This window comes from Carcharodon carcharias, chromosome 21 (assembly GCF_017639515.1).
Source record: "Carcharodon carcharias isolate sCarCar2 chromosome 21, sCarCar2.pri, whole genome shotgun sequence".
Taxonomy (NCBI): Eukaryota; Metazoa; Chordata; class Chondrichthyes; order Lamniformes; family Lamnidae; genus Carcharodon; species Carcharodon carcharias.
Genome location: NC_054487.1, coordinates 77,284,417 through 77,307,513, shown reverse-complemented (window position 1 = coordinate 77,307,513; position 23,097 = coordinate 77,284,417). Strand labels below are relative to the sequence as shown.

Genomic DNA, 23,097 nt, shown 5'->3' with positions numbered 1-23,097 from the left:
TACTGGACATAACAGACTTTTGCTAAAGTGGCTGGAGGCTTCCCCAAGGCTGCTTTACATTTTCCTCTTAGATCTTACATGGCCCCGCAACAGAGTCTTCCATTCTCTTTATATATGTTTCTCTCTCTTTAATCTGTAAATTCCATTGTTCTAAATGTCTTTGTAAATTTACTTTTCCCATAATATAAAAATCTTTCATGTTGCCAATATGGTCAGTACCTTTGGGGAAAAATAGACTGCTTGGGCTTGCTTATCTTGTTAGTTGTAAACATCCTATCATCCCTTTGAAAGCCAAACAACTCCTTCACTTATCTAAAAATGCAAATTCCCTTCACACCCTACACGCTAAGACCTCATCCGTGTTTACTCATTAGCATTTCTAATCCATTTTACCCCTAAACTTCTTTTGATAGTTTCAAGCTTCCAGTCTATCTGACTCAAATTCAATTAAATCAGCTACACAGGCAACCATCTGCACTCTTCCTGGTAAACTTACTTTACAATAAACCACAATAATACAATGAAAAAATGTTAGTTTCATGACAGATGCTAGACCAATTGTTAAAGTTATCAATCTCAGATTTAAAATTTTGTTAACCAAACGTAGAGGCTTATGGGGCAAAGGCAAGAATGATGGGGGCAAAGGGATGGAGTGCAGGTCATGCATCATTCATGATCTCATTGAATGGTAGGACAGACTCGAGGGGTAAGTGTGGAAACTCCTGTGGAAAGTTGGAAGAAAGATGAAGAGAGATCACAAACCACAATGAAATGAAATCAAGCCAGGTTTGCCAGAGTTGTTGACAGGGCCATGCTGCTTTCTAACTCTCAATCAACACCTCTTAATTTTACATTTGGTCTCGAGACTTCTGTAGGTCAGCTCTTTAATTTGTCCTGTAGTAATGAGGTGCGTTCATGAATGGGAGCATGTCTACTTTTATTTAAGTGTTAATAGAATGTAAGAACTAGGAGCAGGAGTAGGCAATTCAGCCCCTCGAGCCTGTCCTGCCATTCAATACGATCATGGCTGATTTAATTTCGGCCTCAACTCCAATTTCCTGCCCTCTCCCTATAACCTTTCAACTCGTTACTAATTAAAAATCTGTCTATCTCCTCCTTAAATTTATTCAGCGTCCCGGCATCCACTACACTCTGAGGTAGTGAATTCCACAGATTCACGACCCTTTGAGATAAGTAATTCCTCCTCATCTCTGATTTAAATCTACCACCCCTTAGCCTAAAGCTATGGCCTCTCATTCTAGAATGCCCCACAAGGGCACACATCAATGCCCCACATCTGCTCCACGTCAACTTTGTCTATCCCCTTTAGCATCTTATATATCTAAATTAGATCTCCTCTCATCCTTCTAAACTCTAGCAAGTATAGGCCTAAACTGCTCAATCTCTCCTCATAAGACAAGCCCCGCATCTCTGGAATCAACCTAATGAACCTCCTCTGAATCTCCTCCAAAGCAACTACATCCTTCCTCAAGCCAAAACTGTACACAGTACTCCAGGTGCGGTCCCACCAACGCCTTGTACAGTTGCAACATTTCCTGGATTCCAACAATTTCCCAATGACAGACATTAAACTAACTGGCCTATAGTTTCCTACTTTCTGCCTCCCCGCCTCGGCCTTTTTTAATAAGGGTGTTATATTAGCATTTGTTCCAATCCACTGGAACCTTTCCAGAATCCAGGGAATTTTGGAATGTTATAGCCAATGCATCCACTATCTCTGCTGCCACTTCCTTTACGACCCTGGGATGTAGGCCATCAGGTCCTGGGGCACCCTTTAATCCCAATAGTTTGCTCAGCGCTTTTCCTCTAGTGATGGTGATTGTTCTAAGTTCTTCCTTCTCTATACCCACTGCATTACCTGTTACTATTGAGGTACTAGTGTCCTCCACTGTGAAAACTGAGGCAAAATATTGATTAAGCGTCTCTGCCATTTCTGCGTTCCCCACTATTAACTCCCCAGTCTCACCCTCCAAGGGACCAACATTCACTTTAGCTTCTCTCTTTTCTTTTATATACTTGTAGAAGCGTTTGCTATCAGTATTTACATTTTGCGCTAGCTTTCTTTCATAATTTACCTTTGCTCTTTTCAATATATAAATTAAATCAATCTAATCAATAGATTGCAGGATCACCCATTACAGCCCAAGATAAGCCTGGATGATCCTCTTCCTGTCCAGGAAGGTGGGGAGTGGGATTTCAGTAACCCTATATCGAACTGGAATAATGGTTTACAATGTGATTGACAATGAGGAGCCATGGGTTGCAGCTCAGAATTTATTTAATGCTTCACCAACTCTTTTTTCTTAAGTAAAACTAAACCTAGATAGCAGGGTAGAAGTAGTTTCCTCTTTGCACAATTTTCTACAACATTATCCTGGGCTCATCGGGGTGGAATGTCTTGCATATGATCGCATCTGCAGCATGGAAACAGGCCATTCACCCGAACAGCTCCACACTGGTGTTTATGCTCCACACAAGCCTTTTCCCAGCAGTTTTCATCTCACCCTGTTGATTACATCCTTTCCCTATTCCTCCCTCTCTCATGCACTTTTTTAAAATTTATTCATGGGATTTGATGTCACTGGCTAGGCCAGCATTTATTGCCCATCCCTAATTGCCCTTGGGAAGATGTTGGTGAGCTGCTTTCTTGAACCGCTGCAGCCCATGTAGTGTAGGTACACCCACAGTTGTGTTAGGGAGGGACTTCCAGGATTTTCACCCAGCGACAGTTGAAGGAACAGCTATACATTTCCAAGTCAGGATGGTGAGTGGCTTGGAGGGGAACTTCCAGGTGGTGGTGTTCCCATGTGTCTGCTGCCCTTGTCCTTCTAGATGGTAGTGGTCATGGGTTTAGAAGTTACTGCCTAAGGAGCCTTGGTGAATTATTCTTAAATGCATCTATGCTATTCACCTCAGCTACTCCTTGTGGTAGGGAGTTACACATTCTAAACATTCTCTGGGTAAAGCATTTACCTCTGAATTCCCTGTTGGATTTATTGGTGAGTATTTTGTATTTACGGCCCCATGTTTTAGTCTCCCTCTCCTCCCACACAAGTAGAAGCATCTTTTCTATGTCTACCCTATCAAACCCTTTCAGGATCTTAAAAACCTTTTATCAGGTCACCTCACAGCCTTCTCTTTTCAATCTTTCCTGATGGAAATTAACTCTCAGATCTGGTCTGATCCTGGTAAATCTTGTTTGTTTTTTGCACCATTTCCAGTGCCACAATTTTCTTCTTTATAATTATATTTCTGCATACAGTTGTTCCATTGAGCAGAGTGCAGGTTAAATGAAAGACAGGTGGATTTAGAGGGGACAACCTGCCCTACAGAGAGTCTCAGTCCCACTAACCCTGCACCCCCCACCCACATACCCACCCCACCTTAACCTGACCTGATTTTATTTCAACCTGAAGAACGTTTAGAAATATCTTGGTGTGGAAAACCTTGGATGGAACCTGAGGTACCTGAATGTGCTAATCTGAAACATAAATACCGTCATTCCCAGAAATAAAAAAGGTTACTAAAAATGTTGGAACTAAAGTAGAAGCTCCCTATCCATTTCTTTACAAGCCCGAACTTGTGCACATGTTGAAGGTGAGATCAACATTGCTGCAACATATTTCGTCAAAGCATCTTTTGTTTGGCATTTTAAACCAGTTTTAAATAAGCGTAAATTTCTATTATTGGAAATTCGCATTTCAGTTCAAAATGAAACTCGTCGCCTGATTAAGTTTGTGCCTATTGCTGATGATCCAGTTAAGATGTTGTGATGGGAACTCTTATCTCTAACAGGCAGTGCTGTCTGATGACACACGTTACCATAGCAGAGATATCAGGGCATTTGCTCTTTGGCACTTCCTACCCTGAGACACATGAATTATATTTGTGTTCTGCTCTCCACCCGTAATGCCAAGCTCCACACGTCGAGGCTGTGTTATTCTTTCTCCTTTGTTGCCATGGTAACTGTTGTCTGCCGTACCAGGCTTATCCGCTCAGGAAGCCCCATTGATCCTAAAAGAAAGAAAGGAATCCTTAATGTGATAACACACACACATTAAGCACAAACGATTGAGAGTCCTAAATATCTGTGGGCGATGGAGCTGACTTTGCAGCTTTCTGGTTGCTATGCAGTGCGCAATTTAAAATGCAGAATCTTAGAGTGGTCTTCCATTTTGTTATATTAAGGAAAAAAAAACGCTTGATAGCACTTCAAATGTTTGTCATTTAATATTTAAAATATGTGCAAAGAAACAAGGGATGCCATGGCTTAACAAAAAAAATTGCTAATTGTCTACGTAAGTAATAGCGCATATATTTTCATGCTAGACTGTGCTCAGCAGTTATTCAATAATCATGATCTCCACACCAGTGAAAGGACAGGGCTGGCTCAGTGTTTTTGCAAGCTTTAACTTGGTTCTCTGGTTTGAATTTGCAAACTGACCGCTCTTTACATTCACAGTTGTTGAGGCAGAGGAGGGGCCCACACAGGGAACAAGGCAAGGATTGGTGGGGAGCAGGAGCTGCAGGAGCCCTGAAACAGTTTTGTGCTTTGTGCATCTCGGGTTTCTTTTCCCCTCCCTGATTTCTTCCTCTGTTTCTTGCGTGGACCTGCCCACGTTCTCTCTTTCACCGTTTTAGCCCTTTGTCCGTACCTTTTGTGGCCTCCAGACCTGACTATCCCAATGCACTCCTGGCCCACCACCCACATTCTACCCTCTGTCAACTCATCCAAAACTCTGTGGCCTCTGCCCTAACTCCCATCAAGCCCAGTTCGCCAATCGCCCTTGCGCTCCCTGACCTGCGTTGGTTCCCTGTTTGGCAACAACTCCATTTTAAAATTACCGTTGTGTTTTCAAAGCCCTCTGTGGTCTCACCCCTCCCTGTCCCTGTAATCCCCTCCAGCCCCCACAACCCTGTAAGGTACAGGGGAGGCAATGGCACAGCGGTATTGTCACTGGTCTAGTAATCCACAGACCCAGGGTAATGCTCTGGCAACGGCCAACGGTGGAATTTGAGTTCAATAAAAACCTGGAATTAAAAGTCTAATGATGACCATGAAACCATTGACAATTGTTAAAAACCCAACTGGTCCATCTATGTCCTTTAGGGAAGGAAATCTGCCATCCTTACCTGGTCTGGCCTACATGTGATTCCTGACCCACAGCAATGTGGTTGACTCCTAACTGCCCTCTGAACAAGGGCAGCTAGGGATGGGCAATAAATGCTGGCCTAGCCAGCAATGCCCACATCCCATGAATGAATAAAAAAAATACTTTGTGCTCTCCCAACGCTGGCCTCTTGAGTGTACCCTGAGGCTGCACCATTGGTTGCCATTCCTTCATCTGCCTAGACACTAAGCTCTGGAATTCCTCCCTAAATCTTGCCACCTCTCCTCCTTGAGTTCTACCTCTTTCACTAAGCTTTTGGTCACCTGCCTTTAATATCTTTTTATGTGGCTCGGTATGATCATACTCCTTTGAAGCCTGTTAAGACATGTTACTATGTCGCAGGCGTTATATAACTGCATGTTGCTGTTTTACAAACGCACGAATTAGGAGCAGGAGGAGGCCATTCGGCCCCTTGAGCATGCTCCACCATTCAATAAGATCATGGCTGATCTGATTGTGGCCTCAACTCCACATTCCACCTACCCCCGATAACCTTTGACCCCCTTGATAGTCAAGAATCCATCTACCTCTGCCTTAAAAATATTCAGTGTCCTTGCCTGTCCCACTCTCTGGGGAGGAGAGTTCCACAGACTTCCGACCCTCGGAGAGAAAGCATTTTTCCCTCATCTCAGCTTTAAATGGGTGACCCCTTATTCGTAAACCGTGTCCTTAGTCCCCATAAGGGATTAGCCATTTTCTTGTTCTTTTTAAAACTCTCCATTGCCTCTGTTATCATCTGAGTTTCCTGCCTTTCTATTCATCAGTTTGCAGGACATTCAAACTGATTCCCAAAACGTGCAACACAGAACCATGCCATTCGCCCCATCTGCTGGTGTTTATGTTCCACAAAAGCCTCCTCCCACCTCATTTCACTCCCCCCTTTTTACCCCTTCTATTCCTTTCTCCTCATGTACACATCTAGCTTCCACCTGTTATTCCGCGTCCTCTGTCCCCATATAAACAGTTTTCAGTTCTGACAGACAGATACACACAAAGCATTAACCCGTCTTTTCTCTGTACAACTGCTGACTGACCAACCCCTGTGCATATTTGGGCTTCCCAAACTGTGGTGACATTTTGGGGTCGCGAGGTCCCCCTGGATTGACTTCTGAAGCTGCACGGCCCCTTTAAATTCTCGCCATTGTCACAGTGACACTGCCTCTAAACCCTTTGCACTTTCCCAGTTTATAATTGGATGTTTGAAGTCTCGGTTTTTCCGAATGCCTTGAATGACACCCAGAGTGATCCTCGGTCTTGGGTCATTGAAAGCAAGACCCAGCGTTTATTGCCCATTGCTGTTTCCCTCAGGAGGTGGCAGTGAGCCTCCTCGCTGAACCGCTGCATTACACATGGTGAAGGTATGCGCACAGTCCTGGTCGATAGGAGGTTGGGGGGGTGGTGGGGGGGGTCGCTGGATTTTGACCCAGCATGTTGGAAGGAATAATGAGACCATATTCAAGTCAGGATGGTGCATGACTTGGATAGGAACTTGGAGGTGGCGGAGGTCACAGGTGTTTGGGAGTTGCTGTCAAGGAAGTCTTGGTGAGTTGCCGCAGTTTATCTGCTGGATAGTGCACACTATTATTGACAAGTTCCTTGTAGAGAAAAGCACAGGCAAGGAAGCTTAAGCATCATTCGACCTCATAAGACTGTATATTTTAATTCGAAAGTAGCATAGTCCGATTTCTTAATCAAAGTATGGTTAAGAAAGTCTGGAGAGTGGGGGCAGGATTTTGGGTTTTGGGTCAGGGCCCCCAACATCGGGGTCAAGTTGGAGTCATAACCCCGCACTGAGTGGGGAAACAGTCACTTGGCAGTGATTTCTTCCCCCCCCCCCCCCCGCCGAATTGGCCAATTAAGGAATGTGGGTTAGCTCTCGAAGCTGGAGAGCCAATAGGAGGCTCTCCGGCATGGAAGGAGCAGCAGCCTGCATCCTGAGGTGCCCTCTCTGCGTTTCTTTTCGGAAAAAAAAACTCCTAACTTTAAAAAAAAATAACCTCAGCAGCTGGGCCACCACTGTGGAACAAAACCTCTTTGCAGCTAAGCCCGTGGATGCAGCTGAGGCCAGACAGGCCTCAAAGCCGGCCTGGAACGCTGGGCCTCTCAGTCGGCCGCCTAGTTCCTGATGCCCTGGAGAGACCCACGGACCGACTGGAAAATTCCTCTATTCTCAGTTGGCTCCCCGCCGGTTGCGGGCAAGCAGCACTTTGGCAGCCAATCCTGCCTGCGGCAGATTTATCTGGATGCAGTCAAGTGGCACGCCGGCCAGCAGCGTGAATTTTCACATCAGCTCACCTCCGTACTCACTCCCACATGGGGATGCAAATCCTTCCTTCTGATGGTGGGTGGGGTGTGGGTGGTGTGGTGGGGGGGTGTGGGGGGTGGTGGCGTGGGGGTTGGAATCTTCTCTTAACAATTATGAGAAACTATCAGTAGGATATAACTACGATGCAAGAGCTCAGGTTGACAAGATTTTCGCATTCTGTCAGTCTTACCACCCAAAAGACAATTAAGAGCGGATTCAGCGTCAAGAACGAAATAGCCGTGACCGATTATCAGGTTATAATCACTTTTCCTCGAGTAGCTCTCAGTCTCTTCCATGCTACATGCAACGGATAACAAGCTGGCATTTGATGCCCACGACCTTTGTATAATTAGCCTCTGTGCTCAGTAACATGGTTGGTTTCACATGACTTTGTATCACTGTAAGTGGAGCCAGTTTAATCTGAAAAGTGGCCAGTGTCTATACAGTAATCCAGATTGAGAGTACTTAGGTTTCTTTAGATACCATAATATGAATCATTGACCTGCTTTTCTTACCACAACATCTGAAAGGTATGCGTCAGCTTAATTTGGATTCGGGTTACTTGCTTATTATGGTCTCTGTTCCCCTAATTTAAAAGGTCTTTCTGTAACTAATTATGGAAATCCTTACCTTGCTTCTTGGATGATTTACACTTAAACAAAATCTTTTTTGGACATATTTATCACCTAACTCCACAAGCAATTAAAAAAAATCAATGAAGGTGGAGTAACCTTAAGTTAAGAGCGAGGCCATTCAGAGTTGATGTCAGGAAGTCCTGCTTCACGCTCCGAATAGTTGAAATCTAAAACTCTCTTCCCCAAAAAGCTGTTGAGCTCAATTGAAAATGTCAGAACTGAGACTGATAGATTTTTGTTAGCTGAAAGTGTTAAGGGACATGGAACAAAAGCAAGTAAGCAGAGCTAAGATACAGATGAGTGACAGCACAGGCTCGGGGGGCTGAATGGCTGCCTCCTGTTCCCATGCAGCTTCTGGTAGGGATTCATCTTAATTGACCAGCCTGTTCTTTGTATTCAGGGAAAATGCAGCAGAGGCTGGGGAGCCACATTCCACACTGAAGCATTCAGCCTCCTTCCCTACCTCTGCATTGAAGAATCTGAAACTGTCTGATCAACGTAACGTGGAGTGTCCTATACCTCCAAACGCCCGCCCGCTTCCAGTCCCTCCGAAAGAAACTACAACCGCCATCCCTGCACTGAGAGCGTCTCCTTATAGATCACTATCAATGGAACAGTTAGCAGCCAGTCCTTATACCTGGCACAGAAATGCTAAGGAACAACGATCTGATACAAGTGACGCCACCCCCGAGCCAGACAAAAGGACCACTGGTCAATTCAAGCAGCAAGAGTCCGAACTTCACCTCTATATTATTTCGATGTCCTCTCTAATATTTCTCCATTTGAAAAGTGCGTGGAACAATTATATGATTGTAAGTACAAGCGAGAGGGTCCATTCTTTGTTGCTGCCTGTGCTTCACCTTCATCTTTGTTAATGCTTGACTTTCTTTTAACGTTCTCTGCAGCAGTCGACACTAATGCAGGACCCAGCGTATGCAAGAATAAGTGCACCGTTATCTCCTGCCCAAGCTCCAAGATCACACAGGTAACTCCTGCATCAACCCCCTCCTCTGTTTCTTGAGTTTGAAAGGACAAAATAATAAAACATGAATGTTAACCTGAAACAAAACCCAAAGATGCTGATAATTCAAGGCCACGGTGGTCTGCATCTGAAAGAGAGGCTAGCGTTTAGGCCAGGAACATCCATCAGCATTGTCTGTTCTTGGGATGTGGGCATCGCTGATTAGGCCAGCATTTATTTCCCATCCCTAATTACCCTTGAAGGCGGTGGTGAGCTGTCTTCGTGAACCATTGCAGTCCGTGTGGTGTCGCGATTTGATACAACTGACGGGCCATTTCAGAGGGCGGTTAAGAGTCAACCACATTGCCGTGGGTCTGGAGTCACATGTAGGCCAGACTGGGTAACAATGGCAGATTTTCTCCCCCGAAGGGCATGAGTGAACCAGAAGAGCTTTTACAAGAACCTCTTAGTTTCTTAATGAGACTAGCATTTTATTCGAGATTTATTGCCTTTAAATTCTCCCAGCTGCTGTGGTGAGACTTGAACTCCTGTTTGTGGAGCATTCGTCCAGGATCCTGGATTACAAGTCCAGTAACGTGGCAGATGGAAGAACTCTATCAAATTAACATTCTCTGTACATCTTTTGTTGTGCCTGTGGCTGTTGTGCATTAAACACAGGCTTGGTTTTGAACCTCGCTTATGCATTTGATGTAATATGATACAGCAGCTTTGTCTTTGAGAGCTTTCCCATGTCATTTCTATCACCTTAACTTAACTTAAAATACAAGTTACAGTTTAAGATCTGAATTTAAGTACAAAAATTAACTGCTGTTGTCGTGATGTGTCAACAACTACAGAAATGTACACATGTCACACCAATGGGCTGATCAAAGGCAGATGTTTAAAGAGAGAAGACCTTGGGAGGTGGCGCTGAGGCGATGATGTAGAGGAAGAGGCTCCAGTAAGGGGTAAACACAGCCATTAGATCACTTCACACTGATGGAGAAAGATAGAGCTAAATGTTTGATTCTTAGGTTTTCAGATTCCAATCCTTGAGGGATTCGTAGGGGATCATCAGACTTCAATTATTAGTTTAACTGTGTATTTCTGCAGAAACAGGAACATAAGAATGCACACATTAGGAGCAAGAGTAGGCCATTCAGCCCCTTGAGCCTGCTCCGCCATTCAATAAGATCATGGCTGATCTGGTTGTGGCTTCAAGTCCACATTTCCACCCGCTTCCAATAACCTTTGACTCCCTTGTTAGCCAGGAAACTATCTACATCCGTCTTAAAAAAATATTAATTGACCCTCCCTCCACCTCTTTCCGGCCAAGAGAGTTCCACAGACTAATGACCCTCTGAGAGAAAAAAATTCTCCTCATCTATGTCTTAAATGGGAGACCCCTTATTTTTAAACAGTATCCCCCAGTTCCAGGCTTTCCCAAAAGGGGAAACATCCTTTCAACATCCTCCCTGTTAAGTCCCCCCAGGAGCTTATATGTCTCAATAAGATCACCTCTCATTCTTCTAAACTCCAATGGATACAGGCCCAGACTGTCCAACCTTTCCTCATAAGACAATCCCTTCATCCCAAGAATCAGTTGAGTGAACCTTCTCTGAACTGCTTCTAATGCAGTTGTGTCCTTTCTTAAATAAGGACACCAAAACTGTACACAGTATTTTGACATATATAATACCTATACATAAAATACCTGACATTTTCCATTGAATTCCTTATTGCAAAATTATACCTGTGTCTCCCTTTACGATAATGTGTTACCTTTGTTGGCTCGTTAACGTGACTGGGTATGATGTGTGCATTGAAAGCTTTCTGTGCAACCTATGATGAACCCGACTTGTGTTGTGCCAGTTCAGAGGAAATAAATAAGCTGTTCAATCAACTGAGCACTGAGTTACTCCATGGGAATAATTTACTGGAACGGAGCTTCTCCCTGGTGCAGGAACTGAAAACAGCAGCTCGCAGGAACTTCACCATTAAAAAACTCTTTTGGAAGGTAAGCTTTTCCTGCAATCCCCCAGTTTTTGTACTCAACCATTCTATTTGTAAAGCCAAGGGTCCCGTATGTCTTTTTAACCGCCCTCTCAACTCGCCCTGCCCCCTTCAGAGCCTTATGAGCAGTCCTCCAGCACTCTCTGTTTTTTGCACCCCCTTTAAAATTCCACTGTTTAGTTTATTTTGCCTCTTTCCCACCACCTCCCCCCACCCCCCCCACCGCAAACCATTCTTCCTGCCACATACATCAAACTTCATTTACCATCTGCCTGCCCAAGAAACCCGATTGACTTTGTCCTCCGAACGATCTAAGATTTCAGTTACAAGGGGAAACTAGAGAAAGTGGGACTCTTCCCCTTGGAGGGGGGAAGGTTATGGGGCTATTTCGCATAGGTGCTTATAAATCTTGAGTTTTGAGAGCATAAATAAAAGGAGAAACTGTTTCTTAGTGGCAAAAGGGTCGGTAACCAGCAGAGACAGACTGAAGGTGATTGACAAGAGACAGCGAGGAAGAGGAATCATATACTTACACAGCGACTTATTATAACCTGGAATTGATTGGTAGAAAGGCTGGTGGAAGCAGGTTCGATAATAGCTTTCAGGTGGAAGTTGGGAAAAATTTGCAGGGCAATGGGGAAAGAGCAGTGGAGTGGGACTTATTGGATAGGTCTTTGAGAGAGCCAGCACAGGCATAAAAGCCCGAATGGTCTCCATCTGTACTATATCATTCTATAGTTCTATTGGAGCGTTCATCACAGACGTATCTTATGACAAGATATATATGAATTAGCTAGTTTCTTTCAAAGCTTAAACATCGATTTTTCACACCAGGGAGTCACTAGCTGATGACAGGGGAAAATGGTGACATCAGCTGTGGGCCGGCTTGCGTCACCATGACGATCAGTGGCTATAGCGCCTCTGGTGGCAGGTGCCAAAACAACGACACCTGATAACCACCTCCTATGTGTCCCTTGTGGTGGAACCTGCCTCTCATGGTTTGGTCTCTTTAGCCGTCAGCACCATATGGAGCTACCCTATCCCCAGTGGATTTGATTTGCTGCATGAACATCACCTTCCGGAGATGGAAGGATGCCAACGTTGATTCTGAAAAATACATTCTTATGGTCTATTCTGCCTTTCAAATCCTCAGGATTTTCCAATGCATTTCAGAGCCAACGAGTTAGCTGGGACAGTCACTACCGTCTTGTAGGAAAAGAACTTGCATTTATATAGCGCCTTTCATGACCTGAGCCAAAGCACCTTACAGCCAATGTCTAGTCATTGCTGTACTATAGGAAATGCGACAGCCGATTTGCGCACAGCAAGCTCCCACAAACAGCAATGTAATGATTAAGATATAATTTTTTTTTAGTGATGTTGATAAAATATTGCACAGGACACAACTCCTCTACTCTTCTTCAAGCTCGGTCCATGAGATCTTTTACATCCACCTGGGAGAGCAGATTGGTTTACTATTTTAATGTCTTTTTTGTTGCCAGCATTTGTTGCCCATCCCTAATTGCCCTTGAGCTGACCTTACTGGGTCATTTTAGAGGCCATTGCTGTGGGTCTGGAGTCACATGTAGGCCAGACTAGGTAAGGATGGCAGATTTCCTTCCCTAACAGATATTAGTGAGCCAGATGGGTTTTTATGACAATCGATTTTAGTTTCATGGTTACCATTCCTGAGGCTAACTTTGTATTCCTGAATTTATTAACTGAATTTAAGTTTCACCAGCTGCCATGGTGGGATTTGAAACCATGTTCCCAGAGCATTGGCCTGGGTCTCTGGATTATTAATCCGGCGACATTATCACTACGCCACCATCTCCCCAATAATTCAAAAGATGGCACCTCCAACAGTGCAGCACTCCCCCAGTACTGCATTGGAAGTGTCAGCTATGATTCTTCTTCTTGCAGAAATCTCTGGAGTGGAACTTGAACCCACTACCTATTGTAGACAAATGCAGCAGCCATGTAGCACAAAACAGGGCCCATAACGAGCCAATGTGATAAATAATCAGACAATCTGGTGTGATGTGGGGTCAATAGCGAATTCATGCATAAGGCCTAAGGAGAATTCTGTGGTCCTCTATGATCGCTTGAATAGGTAAACAGTGTTAGTGATCCCAGTAGAGAGTAATAACTTTTAAGAAGATACTTGAACAGTGACTGACTGAAAGGGTCATGCAACAAGGTTTCAAGTTTTAAGACTTTTACTGTAGCACAAATTAGAAGTAACATTGACTAAAGACTATTTTTGTTGGCAACGTACATTTTAAACTTTCCCATTTTACTCTCAACACGCCGAAAATCCCACGCTATTGTTATACACTATGCCACTCTCTCCACAGAGTTACAGTCCTTAAAGCAAACACTGCACCATTCCTCCCCGCTCCCAATGGGTTCGTGTTTCGCTGGGTGGTAAATTCGAGTGAACGTCTCCAGGCACTTCCTTCAGTTTTTGGAGAGTTCCCCAAATGCGTTACCAGCAGTAAAGCCCACTCTGATGATTCTTCTTTTCCCCCCAACACCCGCTTCACCCCATCCCCACCCCCACACAACCAGCCACACCAGGATAAGCCTCCCAGACTCCTTAAATGGTTGCGGAATGCGTCTCTTCAACTCGAGACCGTCTCCCTCCAGCATCCTGCTTTGGTAGCTCATGGAGGACTCCAGCTTCTTCTCTCTGCCGATCACACCAATTGCTGTCCTTTTCCACACTTTTTTTCCTGTTCTGCCCTAAAAGCCGCGAGACAGAAAGTCTATTCACTGTCAGCGCAGCTGCCCTTGCCTTTACTCCCAGGTGTGAAAACTTTGCACCTTGCTCATCGAGACTCTTGACTTGAACTTCTCTTGTTGCCATAGCAACCAAGCCAGGCTTGTTGTTAAGCAGAATTCAGAACAGGCTGCCTTTCCCCCATTTTACCCCAAGTTAAGGATTCCATTCCAAAACAACATAATTTTATAAAACTTTGCATTTGTAATAACGAGGCCTCACTTTAGTATCGCATCAGCGAGAAGATCCAAAATTTCTGAGGAAGCTAGTTTCTAATTATAAGACTTGGAAAAAAAAATGCCTTCATGCCCATAAATCTTGAGTTTTTGCGGGATAATTGAGAATAGAAAGCGAATCAGAATTTAAATAATGTTATTCCATGGATAACATTTCCATGAACATTACCTTTTCTATCCAAATGTAATTTACATGATAATTGTTGAAATAAGTACATTTTCAAAGTAACTGAAAACCTTGCATTTACATAGCATCTTTTACAAGCTCATGATATCCAAAAGCGCTTTCAGCCAAGGAAGTGCTTTGGAATTGTAGTCACTGTGGTAAATATGGTGGCCAATTTGGGCACAGCAAACTCCTTAAAAAAAAGCCAGAAGAACATAAGAAATAGGAGGGGGAGTAGGCCATTTGGCCTTCGAGCCTACTGTGCCACTCAGCAAGTTCATGCTGGTCCTCTGCCTCAACTCCACCTTCCCCATAATCCCTTAATTCACTTAGAACCCAAATATCTATCAACTTCTGCCTTGAATACACTAAACAAGTGAACATCCACAGCTCTGTAGGGTAGACAATTCCAAAGATTCATAACCCTTTGAATGAAGAAATTTATCCTCATCTTAGTCTTTCAGGCCAACCCCTTATTCTGAGACTGTGACCCCCATGTTCTAGATTTTCCACCCCAATGTGGCCTCACTAATGGCCTGTTTAACTGTGGTAAGACTTCTTTACTCTTGTACTCCATCCCTTTGGAACAAAAGCTCACCTATCATTTGCCCTCCTAATTACATGTTAACTTCTGTGATTCCTGTACAAGGACACCCAGGTTCCTCTCTGAATGCACCCATTTCCCAGCCTCCCACCATTTTAAAAAAAAAAATTGCCTTTTTTATTTTTCCTACCGAAGTGGATAACTTCACATTTTGCCACATTGTATTTCATCTACCATGTTCTTACCCATTCATCCTACATGTCTATAACCCTCCACACAATATCAGTTATAGGCAAAATGCTAGCATCTTTTATTAGGAAAAGGGTAACAGAATTCTTAGAGTAAATTTAATCATTTTATGATTTAGCTTACCCTATAGAAACATTTACAATCTTTTTTTTTGTCTCTGACTAGTTTACTCTGATATTCCCTTTTCTCTTTCCATTTCAATTTCTTGGACCTCCTTTGCTGAATTCTAAAATCCTTTCAATCCTCAGGCTTCCTAATCTTTATGGCAACATTATAAGCCTCTACCTTTGATCTAGAGGTGTTGTGGTGCAGTGAGTAGTAGCGTCTCTGTTTCTGAGCCTGGAAGCTCTGGCTGCAAGCCCCACCCCAGGACTCAATGGCCACTGAAGGTGTGCTCATAATGCAGTGAAACAGGTTGAGTATGAACCTGCAAACTCTTCCAATGCATGCCAATGGCAGGCAGTAAGAATGGGAGAAATTTCTGGTCAGCCGTGTGATGGAAAAGTTGGAGCCTCTCCTGTCACTGAAAGTGCATGTTACCACAGCAACTCAGACTCCCTGAGTGAACTGTAGCACACCATCATCTTTGATCTAATACTATCTTTAAATCTCCTTAGTAACCATATTGGACTACTTTTTCCTGTGGGATTTACAAGTCGAAAATGAATGTATATTTGTTGCAAATTATGTATTCATTCTTTAATTGCTTGTCTACTGTCATATCTTTTAATAGGCTTTCCAATCTACCTGAGCCAACTCACCCCTCAAACCTACTGATAATCTTTTTTTTTAAAGCAATGTTGGGTTGGGGGATTAAAAATTGATCGGGACATCAATGATAGCTGTTATACTGTTCTTCAAAATAGTGCCATGTGATCTTTTAAATCCACCTGAGAGGACAGATAGAGCCTTGGTTTAACACCTCACCTATAAGGTGGTACCTTTGATAGTGCAACACTTCCTCAGCACTCCACTGAAGTGTCAGCTGAGATTTTGTGCTTTAAGACCCTGGAACAGGGCTTGAACCTGTTACCTTCTGACTCTGAGACAATCGTACTACCAATTGAGCCAAGCTGACACTTTGACAAGCATGGATAAATAAGAGAACATATTAATTTTGAAATAGTTTGCATATTACTTTTTGTTTGAACACCAGATATTCACTAAAGGCATTTTGTTCTGCTTTGACTTGTCCACAGTCGAACGACCTGTACCCCTTTCTTATCAGCAAGCTTCAGGAGCACTTGCCAAAGTCTGAGCATCACAGCACCCAGCAAGACAAGCGCAAAATGGCAGACGACCTGCAGTAAGTAACATGTTTCTATGGATTTAAGCTTTACAAAGGAGCCGTTCTAAGTTTGAGGCCAATCCATCCTTCAAGCCATATTTGCAACAAATTCTCATGGCTCACAATAGGAGGAAGACTTAAAACAACAGCATAACAAAGTCTTGCTGCAATTGTACAAGGCTTTCGTGAGAGTATACCTGGAGTACTGTGTACAGCAGGGGGCTTAAAGGGAAAGGCCAAAGTTCAGCACAGCTGCAGATCTCAAGAGTGCCTGTGAATAATGTCTTAGCAAATTTATCTTAATTTAATACAAGAGCAAAATATTCCAGAAGTTGGAAATCTGAAATAAAAATAGGAAATGCTGAAAATACTTGGCAGATTAAATCAGGGGAGAGAGAAGCAGAGTTAATGTTTCAGGTCATTCAGAACTGGAAAAAGTTGGAGAGGCGCCAGTTTTTAAAAAGTACAGAGGCAGAGAAAGGGAGGGAGGGGAGAAAAACATAAGTGATTTTGGTGCAAGGCAAAAGAAAATGGCTGAGATAAGTAAAAAAAAAAATGAAAGATGGGTCTAAAGGAGACACAAATGGGGATAGAAAAATCATTACCAACACCTGCCATCTGGAAAGAAATGGAGGCAGGGTTTATGACCTGAAATTATTACATAGAAAATTAGGAGCAGGAGTAGGTTATTCAGCCCTTTGAGCCTGCTCCACCATTCAATATGATCATGGCTGATCCTCTATTTCAGTGTCGTACTCCCGCTCTTTCCCCATACCCCTTGATGCCTTTTAGATTCTCAAAATCTATTTCCTTCTTAAATATATTCAGTGACTTGGCCTCCACAGACTCCTGTGGTAAAGAATTCCACAGGTTCACCATCCTCCGAGTGAAAAGGTTTCTCCTAATCTCAGTCCCAAATGGCCTACCCCATATCCTGAGACTGTGACCCCTTGTTCTAGACCACCAACCCCCCCCCACCTCCACCCCAGCCAGAGGAAACATCATCCCTGCTTCCAGTCTGACCAGCCCTGTCAGAATTTTATAGATTTCAATGAGATCCCCTCTCATTCTCCAAACTCCAATGAATGCAGGCCTAGGCCTAGTCGACCCAATCTCTCCTCCTACAACAATCCTGCCATCCCAGGAATCAGTCTGGTGAACCTTTGCTGCACTACCTCTAGGGCAAGTATATCCTTTCTTAGGTAAGGAGACCAAAACTGCACATAATACTCCAGGTGTGTTGAGCTCAATGTTGTGTCCAGAGGGCTGTAACGTGCCTAGTGGAAAGATCAGGTGCCATTCCTTGGGCTTTGTGTTGAGCTTAATTGGAACAGTGATGATAGGTCGGGGACAGACAGGTCAGAGTGAGAGTGGAGTGGAGAATTAGAATGATGGGTAAACTCAAAGTTTAGGTTCATGCTTGCAGATTGTATGGAGGTGGCCCACAAAGAGTAAGGTGTCAATCTTTACTGAAATATGATATCTTTTGCCTGCTTAGGTTATGTATTTTGATCGTAGAGACACTAGGCGTCATGTTCAGGGAGACTGAAACAGAACCAACACGTCTGGCTCTTCTGAATGCTAAACGGTATGTGTAGTACAAATGGTTCATACTCAATGAGATATTGTATCGTTATGAGAAGAAAGCTCGTATGACAAAATTATATGTTCAAAATGAGTTTCTTATTTGAAATTTGCATCACCTATAAATCAGAAATATGATGGAACACTTTCCATTCCCCTAGATGGGGGAGGTAGTGGCATAGTGATAGTGTCACTTGATTAGCAATCCAGAGGTCCAGGCCATTGCTCTGGGGACATGGGTTCAAATCCCACCATGGCAGCTGGTGGAATTTAAATTCAATTAATAAAAACTTGGAGTTAAAAGCTAGTATCAGTAATAGTGTCTATGAAACCATTGTCAATTGTTGTGAAAACCCATCTGGTTCACCAATGCCCTTTTGGGAAGGAAATCTGTCCTTACCTGGTCTGGCCTACATGTGCCTCCGAACCCACAGCAATGTGGTTGACTCTTAACTGCCCTCTGAAATGGCCTAGCAAACAACTCAATTCTAGCAAACTGCTATGAAGCCTAAAAGGAATGAAACCAGACGGACTACCCAGCATTGACCTAGACACAGTAAATGACAATGGCACACCCAACCCTGTTAACCCTGCAAACTCCTCTTTATGAACATCTGGGTGCTAGTGCCAAAATTGAGAGGGCTGTCTCACAGACCAGTCAAGCAACAGCATAACATAGTCATACTCACCTTACAAACAATGACTCAGGCACCATCATCCCTGGGTATATCCTGTCCCACCATCAGGACAGTCCCAACAGAGGTGGCAGCAGAGTGGTATTTAGTTTGGGGGCGTGGGGTTGGGGGGGCGGGGTGGGTGGGGGGGTGTTGGGGGGTTGGGGTGGGGGGGGGTGGGGTTGGGGTGGGGGGGTGGGTTGGGGTTGGGGTGGGGGGGTGGGGGTGCCGGGGGGGGGGGGGGGGTGGAGTTGCCCTGGGAGTCCTCAACATTGACTTCAGAACCCATGAAGTCTCATGGCATCAGGTCAAACATGGGCAAGGAATTCTCCTGCTCATTACCACCTACTGCCCCACCCCTCAGCTAATGAATCAGTACTCCTCCATGTTGAATACCGCTTGGGAAGAAGCACTGAGGGTGGAAAGGATACAGAATGTACTCTGGGTGGGAGACTTCAATGTCCATCACCAAGAGTGACTCAGTAGCACTACTATTGACCAAGCTGGCTGAGTCCTAATGGACATAGCTGCTAGACTGGGTCTGCGGCAGGTGATGAGGAGAAACAAAAAGAGGGAAAATCCTACTAGACCACCTCCTCATCAATCTATTGCTGATATATCTGTCCATGACAGTATTTGTAGGAGGGATCACTGCATAGTCCTTGCAGAAGCAAAGTCCTGTCTTCACATTTAGGATAACTTCCATCATGCAATGTGGCACAACTACTGTGCTAAATGGGATAGATTTCAAACAGATCTAGCAACTCAAAACTAGGCATCTCTGGGCACTGTGGGGCATCAGTAGCAAGAGAATTGTACTCGAACACAATCTGTAACCTCATTGCCTGGCATATCCCCCCGCCTCTACCATTACCATCAAGCCAGGGGATCAGCCCTGGTTCAATGAAGAGTTCAGGAGGGCATGCCTGGAGCAGCACCAGGCATACCTAAAAAGATGAGGTATCAACCTGGTGAAGCTACAACACAGGACGACTTGCATGACAAACAGCGGAAGTAGCATGCACTAGACAGAGCTAAGTGATCTCACAACCAACGGATCAGATCCAAGCTCTGCAGTCCTGCCATATCCAGTTGTGAATGCTGGTGGACAATTAGACAACTAACTGGAGGAGGACGCTCCACAAATATCGCCATCCTCAATGATGGGAGAGCCCAGCACATCAGGGAAAAAGGTAAGGCTGAAGCATTTGCTACAATCTTCAGCCAGAAATGCCAAGCGAATGATGCATCTCGACCTCCTCCTGACATCCCCAGCATCACAGATGCCAGTCTTCAGCCAAATCAGTTCATGATACCCATGAATGGCTGAAGGCATTGGATACAATTATGGGCCCTGACAACATCCTGGCAGTAGTACTGAAGACTTGTGCTCCAGAACTAGTCACGCCCCTAGCCAAGCTTTTCCAGTACAGCTACAACACTGGCATCTACCCAACAATGTGGAAAATTGTGCAAATATGTTCTGTGCACAAAGAACTGGACAAATTCAACTTGGCCAATTACCGCCCCATCAGTTAGCAAAGTGTTGGAAGGTATCATCGACAGTACTATCAAGAGGCACTTGCTCAGCTATAATCTGCTCACTGACATTCAGTTTGGGTTCCACCAGGGCCACTCAGCTCCTGACCTCATTACAGCCTTGGTCCAAAGGTGGACAAAAGAGCTGAACTTCAGAGGTGAGGTGAGAGTCGATGTTGCTTGCTGGGTAAACTAAATCCCAGAGGGAAACTTGTCTTACTGAACATAACTTCTTTTTTGTATTCTGAAAATGAGGGGAAAACTATTGACCTCTGAAGCATAGAATCCTAGTAACACTCTTAGGATTTTAAAATTAAAAGATTTATTAACAAGAAGAAAAAAAACTTAAGCACACAAGATTAAAGTTACACAGTTGAAATAGTCTTACAAAACACTCCCCCACAAAAAAAAACACTTGATCAGGACACACAAGTAATCTATTTGGCAACAGCTCCCTTATAGATTTTTAACCATAAAAATCCAGTAATATTACCCAAGACAAAGACTACTGTTACTTTAATAAAATATATCACATGACTTCTTGCTCTCTTCCACTCTGCTGTGGAATTCTGAAGGAAGTTCAGAGACAGACTGCTTTCTGAAAACAAAGACCTTTCTGGCTTGAAACTGGATGGCTGCTTCAAATTCACAACTTTTCTCAGCACAGAGCTAGACTCAGGACATCTCTTCCTTACAGCCATCTCAATTCAACTAAACACCTCCTTAAATATCTTAGATAATAATAGAGATAAAAACAAAAAATTGCGGATGCTGGAAATCCAAAACACAAACAGAATTACCTGGAAAAACTCAGCAGGTCTAGCAGCATCGGCGGAGAAGAAAAGAGTTGACGTTTCGAGTCCTCATGACCCTTCCGTAGAACAGGAAGTTCAGTTGAAGGGTCATGAGGACTCGAAACGTCAACTCTTTTCTTCTCCGCCGATGCTGCCAGACCTGCTGAGTTTTTCCAGGTAATTCTGTTTTTGTTTTCCTTAAATATCTTGTTTCCCTTAGACTCCCTTGTCCTTAGTACCTCTTTGAACTTGAACTCAACTTTTCCAAAATATAAAATTCTTTCATGTTTTCTTATTGCCTCCACTTTAGGGTCAAATAAAATTTAATAACCTTCCTTTGTTTACTTACGAAACCCTTGTAAGTTGTAAGCCCTTAAACTCATTTTGATATTTAGTAGCTGAAAAGTCACATTCTTACCTAATGTAAATTTTAAAACCCAACTTATTTACTTGCAATTCCAACTTCACCATAGCCTTGCATTACAAATGTATGCATCTAGCACCTTTACTTTTCATCCCTCAGTTCTCACTGACAAGCTGTCGTTACTAACCTTCCCCCGGTTTAATTACTCATGGAGGGAGACACAGCCATCTTTACAGAGTACCACTACATTTCCAAAAATACTTAAAAAAAAACATCTGTCTTCTCAAGACTGCATTTGACTGAGTGTGGTACTAAGGAACCCTAGCAAAACTGGAGTCAGTGGAAATGAGGTTGAAAACTCTCCACTGGTTGGAGTCATACCTAGCACAAAAGAAGGTGGTTGTGGTTGTTGGAGGTCAATCATCTCAGTCTGCAGGAGTTCCTCAGGGTAGTGTCCTAGGCCCAATCTATTTTTTTTATTCATTCATAGGATGTGGGTGTGGCTGGCTGGACCAGCATTTATTGCCCATCCCTAGTTGCCCTTGAGAAGATGGTGGTGAGCTGCTTTCTTGAACTGCTGCAGTCCATGTCATGTAGGTACACCCACAGTGTTGTTACGGAGGGAGTTCCGGGATTGACTGAGCGACATTGCAGGAACTGCAATATATTTTGAAGTCAGTTTGGTGTGTGGCTTGGAGGGGAACTTACAGGGGTGGTGTTTCCATACATCATCAGCCCTTGTCCTTCTAGATTGTAGTGGTCATATGTTTGGAAGGTGCTGTCTAAGGAGCTTTGGTGAATTCCTGCAGTGCATCTTGTAGATGGTACAGTCTGCTGCTACTGTGAGTCCGTGATGGTAGGAGTGAATGCTTTTTGTGGATCATTTTCAGCTGCTTCATCAATGACCTTCCCATCATCATAAGGTCAGAAGTGACCAAATTCACTAATGATTACACAATGTTCAGCACCATTCACGACTCCTCAGATGCTGAAGCCCAAATGCAGCAAGACCTGGACAACATTCAGACCTGGGCTGAAGTGGCAAGTTACATTTCTGCCACACAAGTGACAGCCAATGACCATCTCCAACAAGAGAGAATCCAACCTTGACATGACCATCACTGAATCCCCCACTATCAACATCCTGGGTGTTACCATTGACCAGAAACTGAACTGGACTAGCCATACAAATACTGTGGCTACAAGAGCAGGTCAAAGGCTGTGGTGAATAACTCCCCTCCTGACTCCACAAAGCTTGTCCACCATCTACAAGTCAGGAGTGTGATGGAGTTCGCTCCATGTGCCTGGATGAGTGCAGCTCCAACAACACTCCAGGACAAAGCCCACTTAATTGGCACCCTATCTACAAACATTCATTCCCTCTACCACCGACGCATAGTGACAGCAGTGTGTACCGTCTACAAGATGCACTGCAGCAATTCGCCAAGCTAGCACCTTCTAAACCAATGTCCTCTACCACTCAGGAGGACAAGGTTAGCAGGCACATGGGAAAACTACCATCTGTAAGTTCCCCTCCAAGTCGCACACCATTCTGACTTGGAATTATGTTGCCGTTCCTTCATTATCACTGCATCAAAATTCTAGATCTCCCTCCCTAACAGTACTGTTCATGTACCTACACTACATGGACTGCAGTGGTTCAAGAATGTGGCTCACCAACACCTCCTTAAATACAATTAGGGATGGACAATAAACGCTGGATATGTCAGCATTCTGTGAAGTAAAGAATAAAAAATTATTTAAAATCCCC

At 43.9% G+C, this 23,097-nt stretch overlaps 1 protein-coding gene across 1 annotated transcript in view; it reads left to right on the top strand.

Moving 5' to 3' along the window:
• c21h12orf56 (chromosome 21 C12orf56 homolog) overlaps nt 1-23,097 on the top strand; it is a 78,854-nt gene that overhangs the window by 24,467 nt on the left and 31,290 nt on the right. The window contains exons 4-8 of the mRNA XM_041216330.1: nt 8,533-8,944; nt 9,038-9,117; nt 10,966-11,110; nt 16,283-16,389; nt 17,870-17,959. Of these exons, the coding sequence (XP_041072264.1) occupies nt 8,533-8,944; nt 9,038-9,117; nt 10,966-11,110; nt 16,283-16,389; nt 17,870-17,959 (834 nt within the window). The remainder of the gene's footprint in view (nt 1-8,532; nt 8,945-9,037; nt 9,118-10,965; nt 11,111-16,282; nt 16,390-17,869; nt 17,960-23,097) is intronic.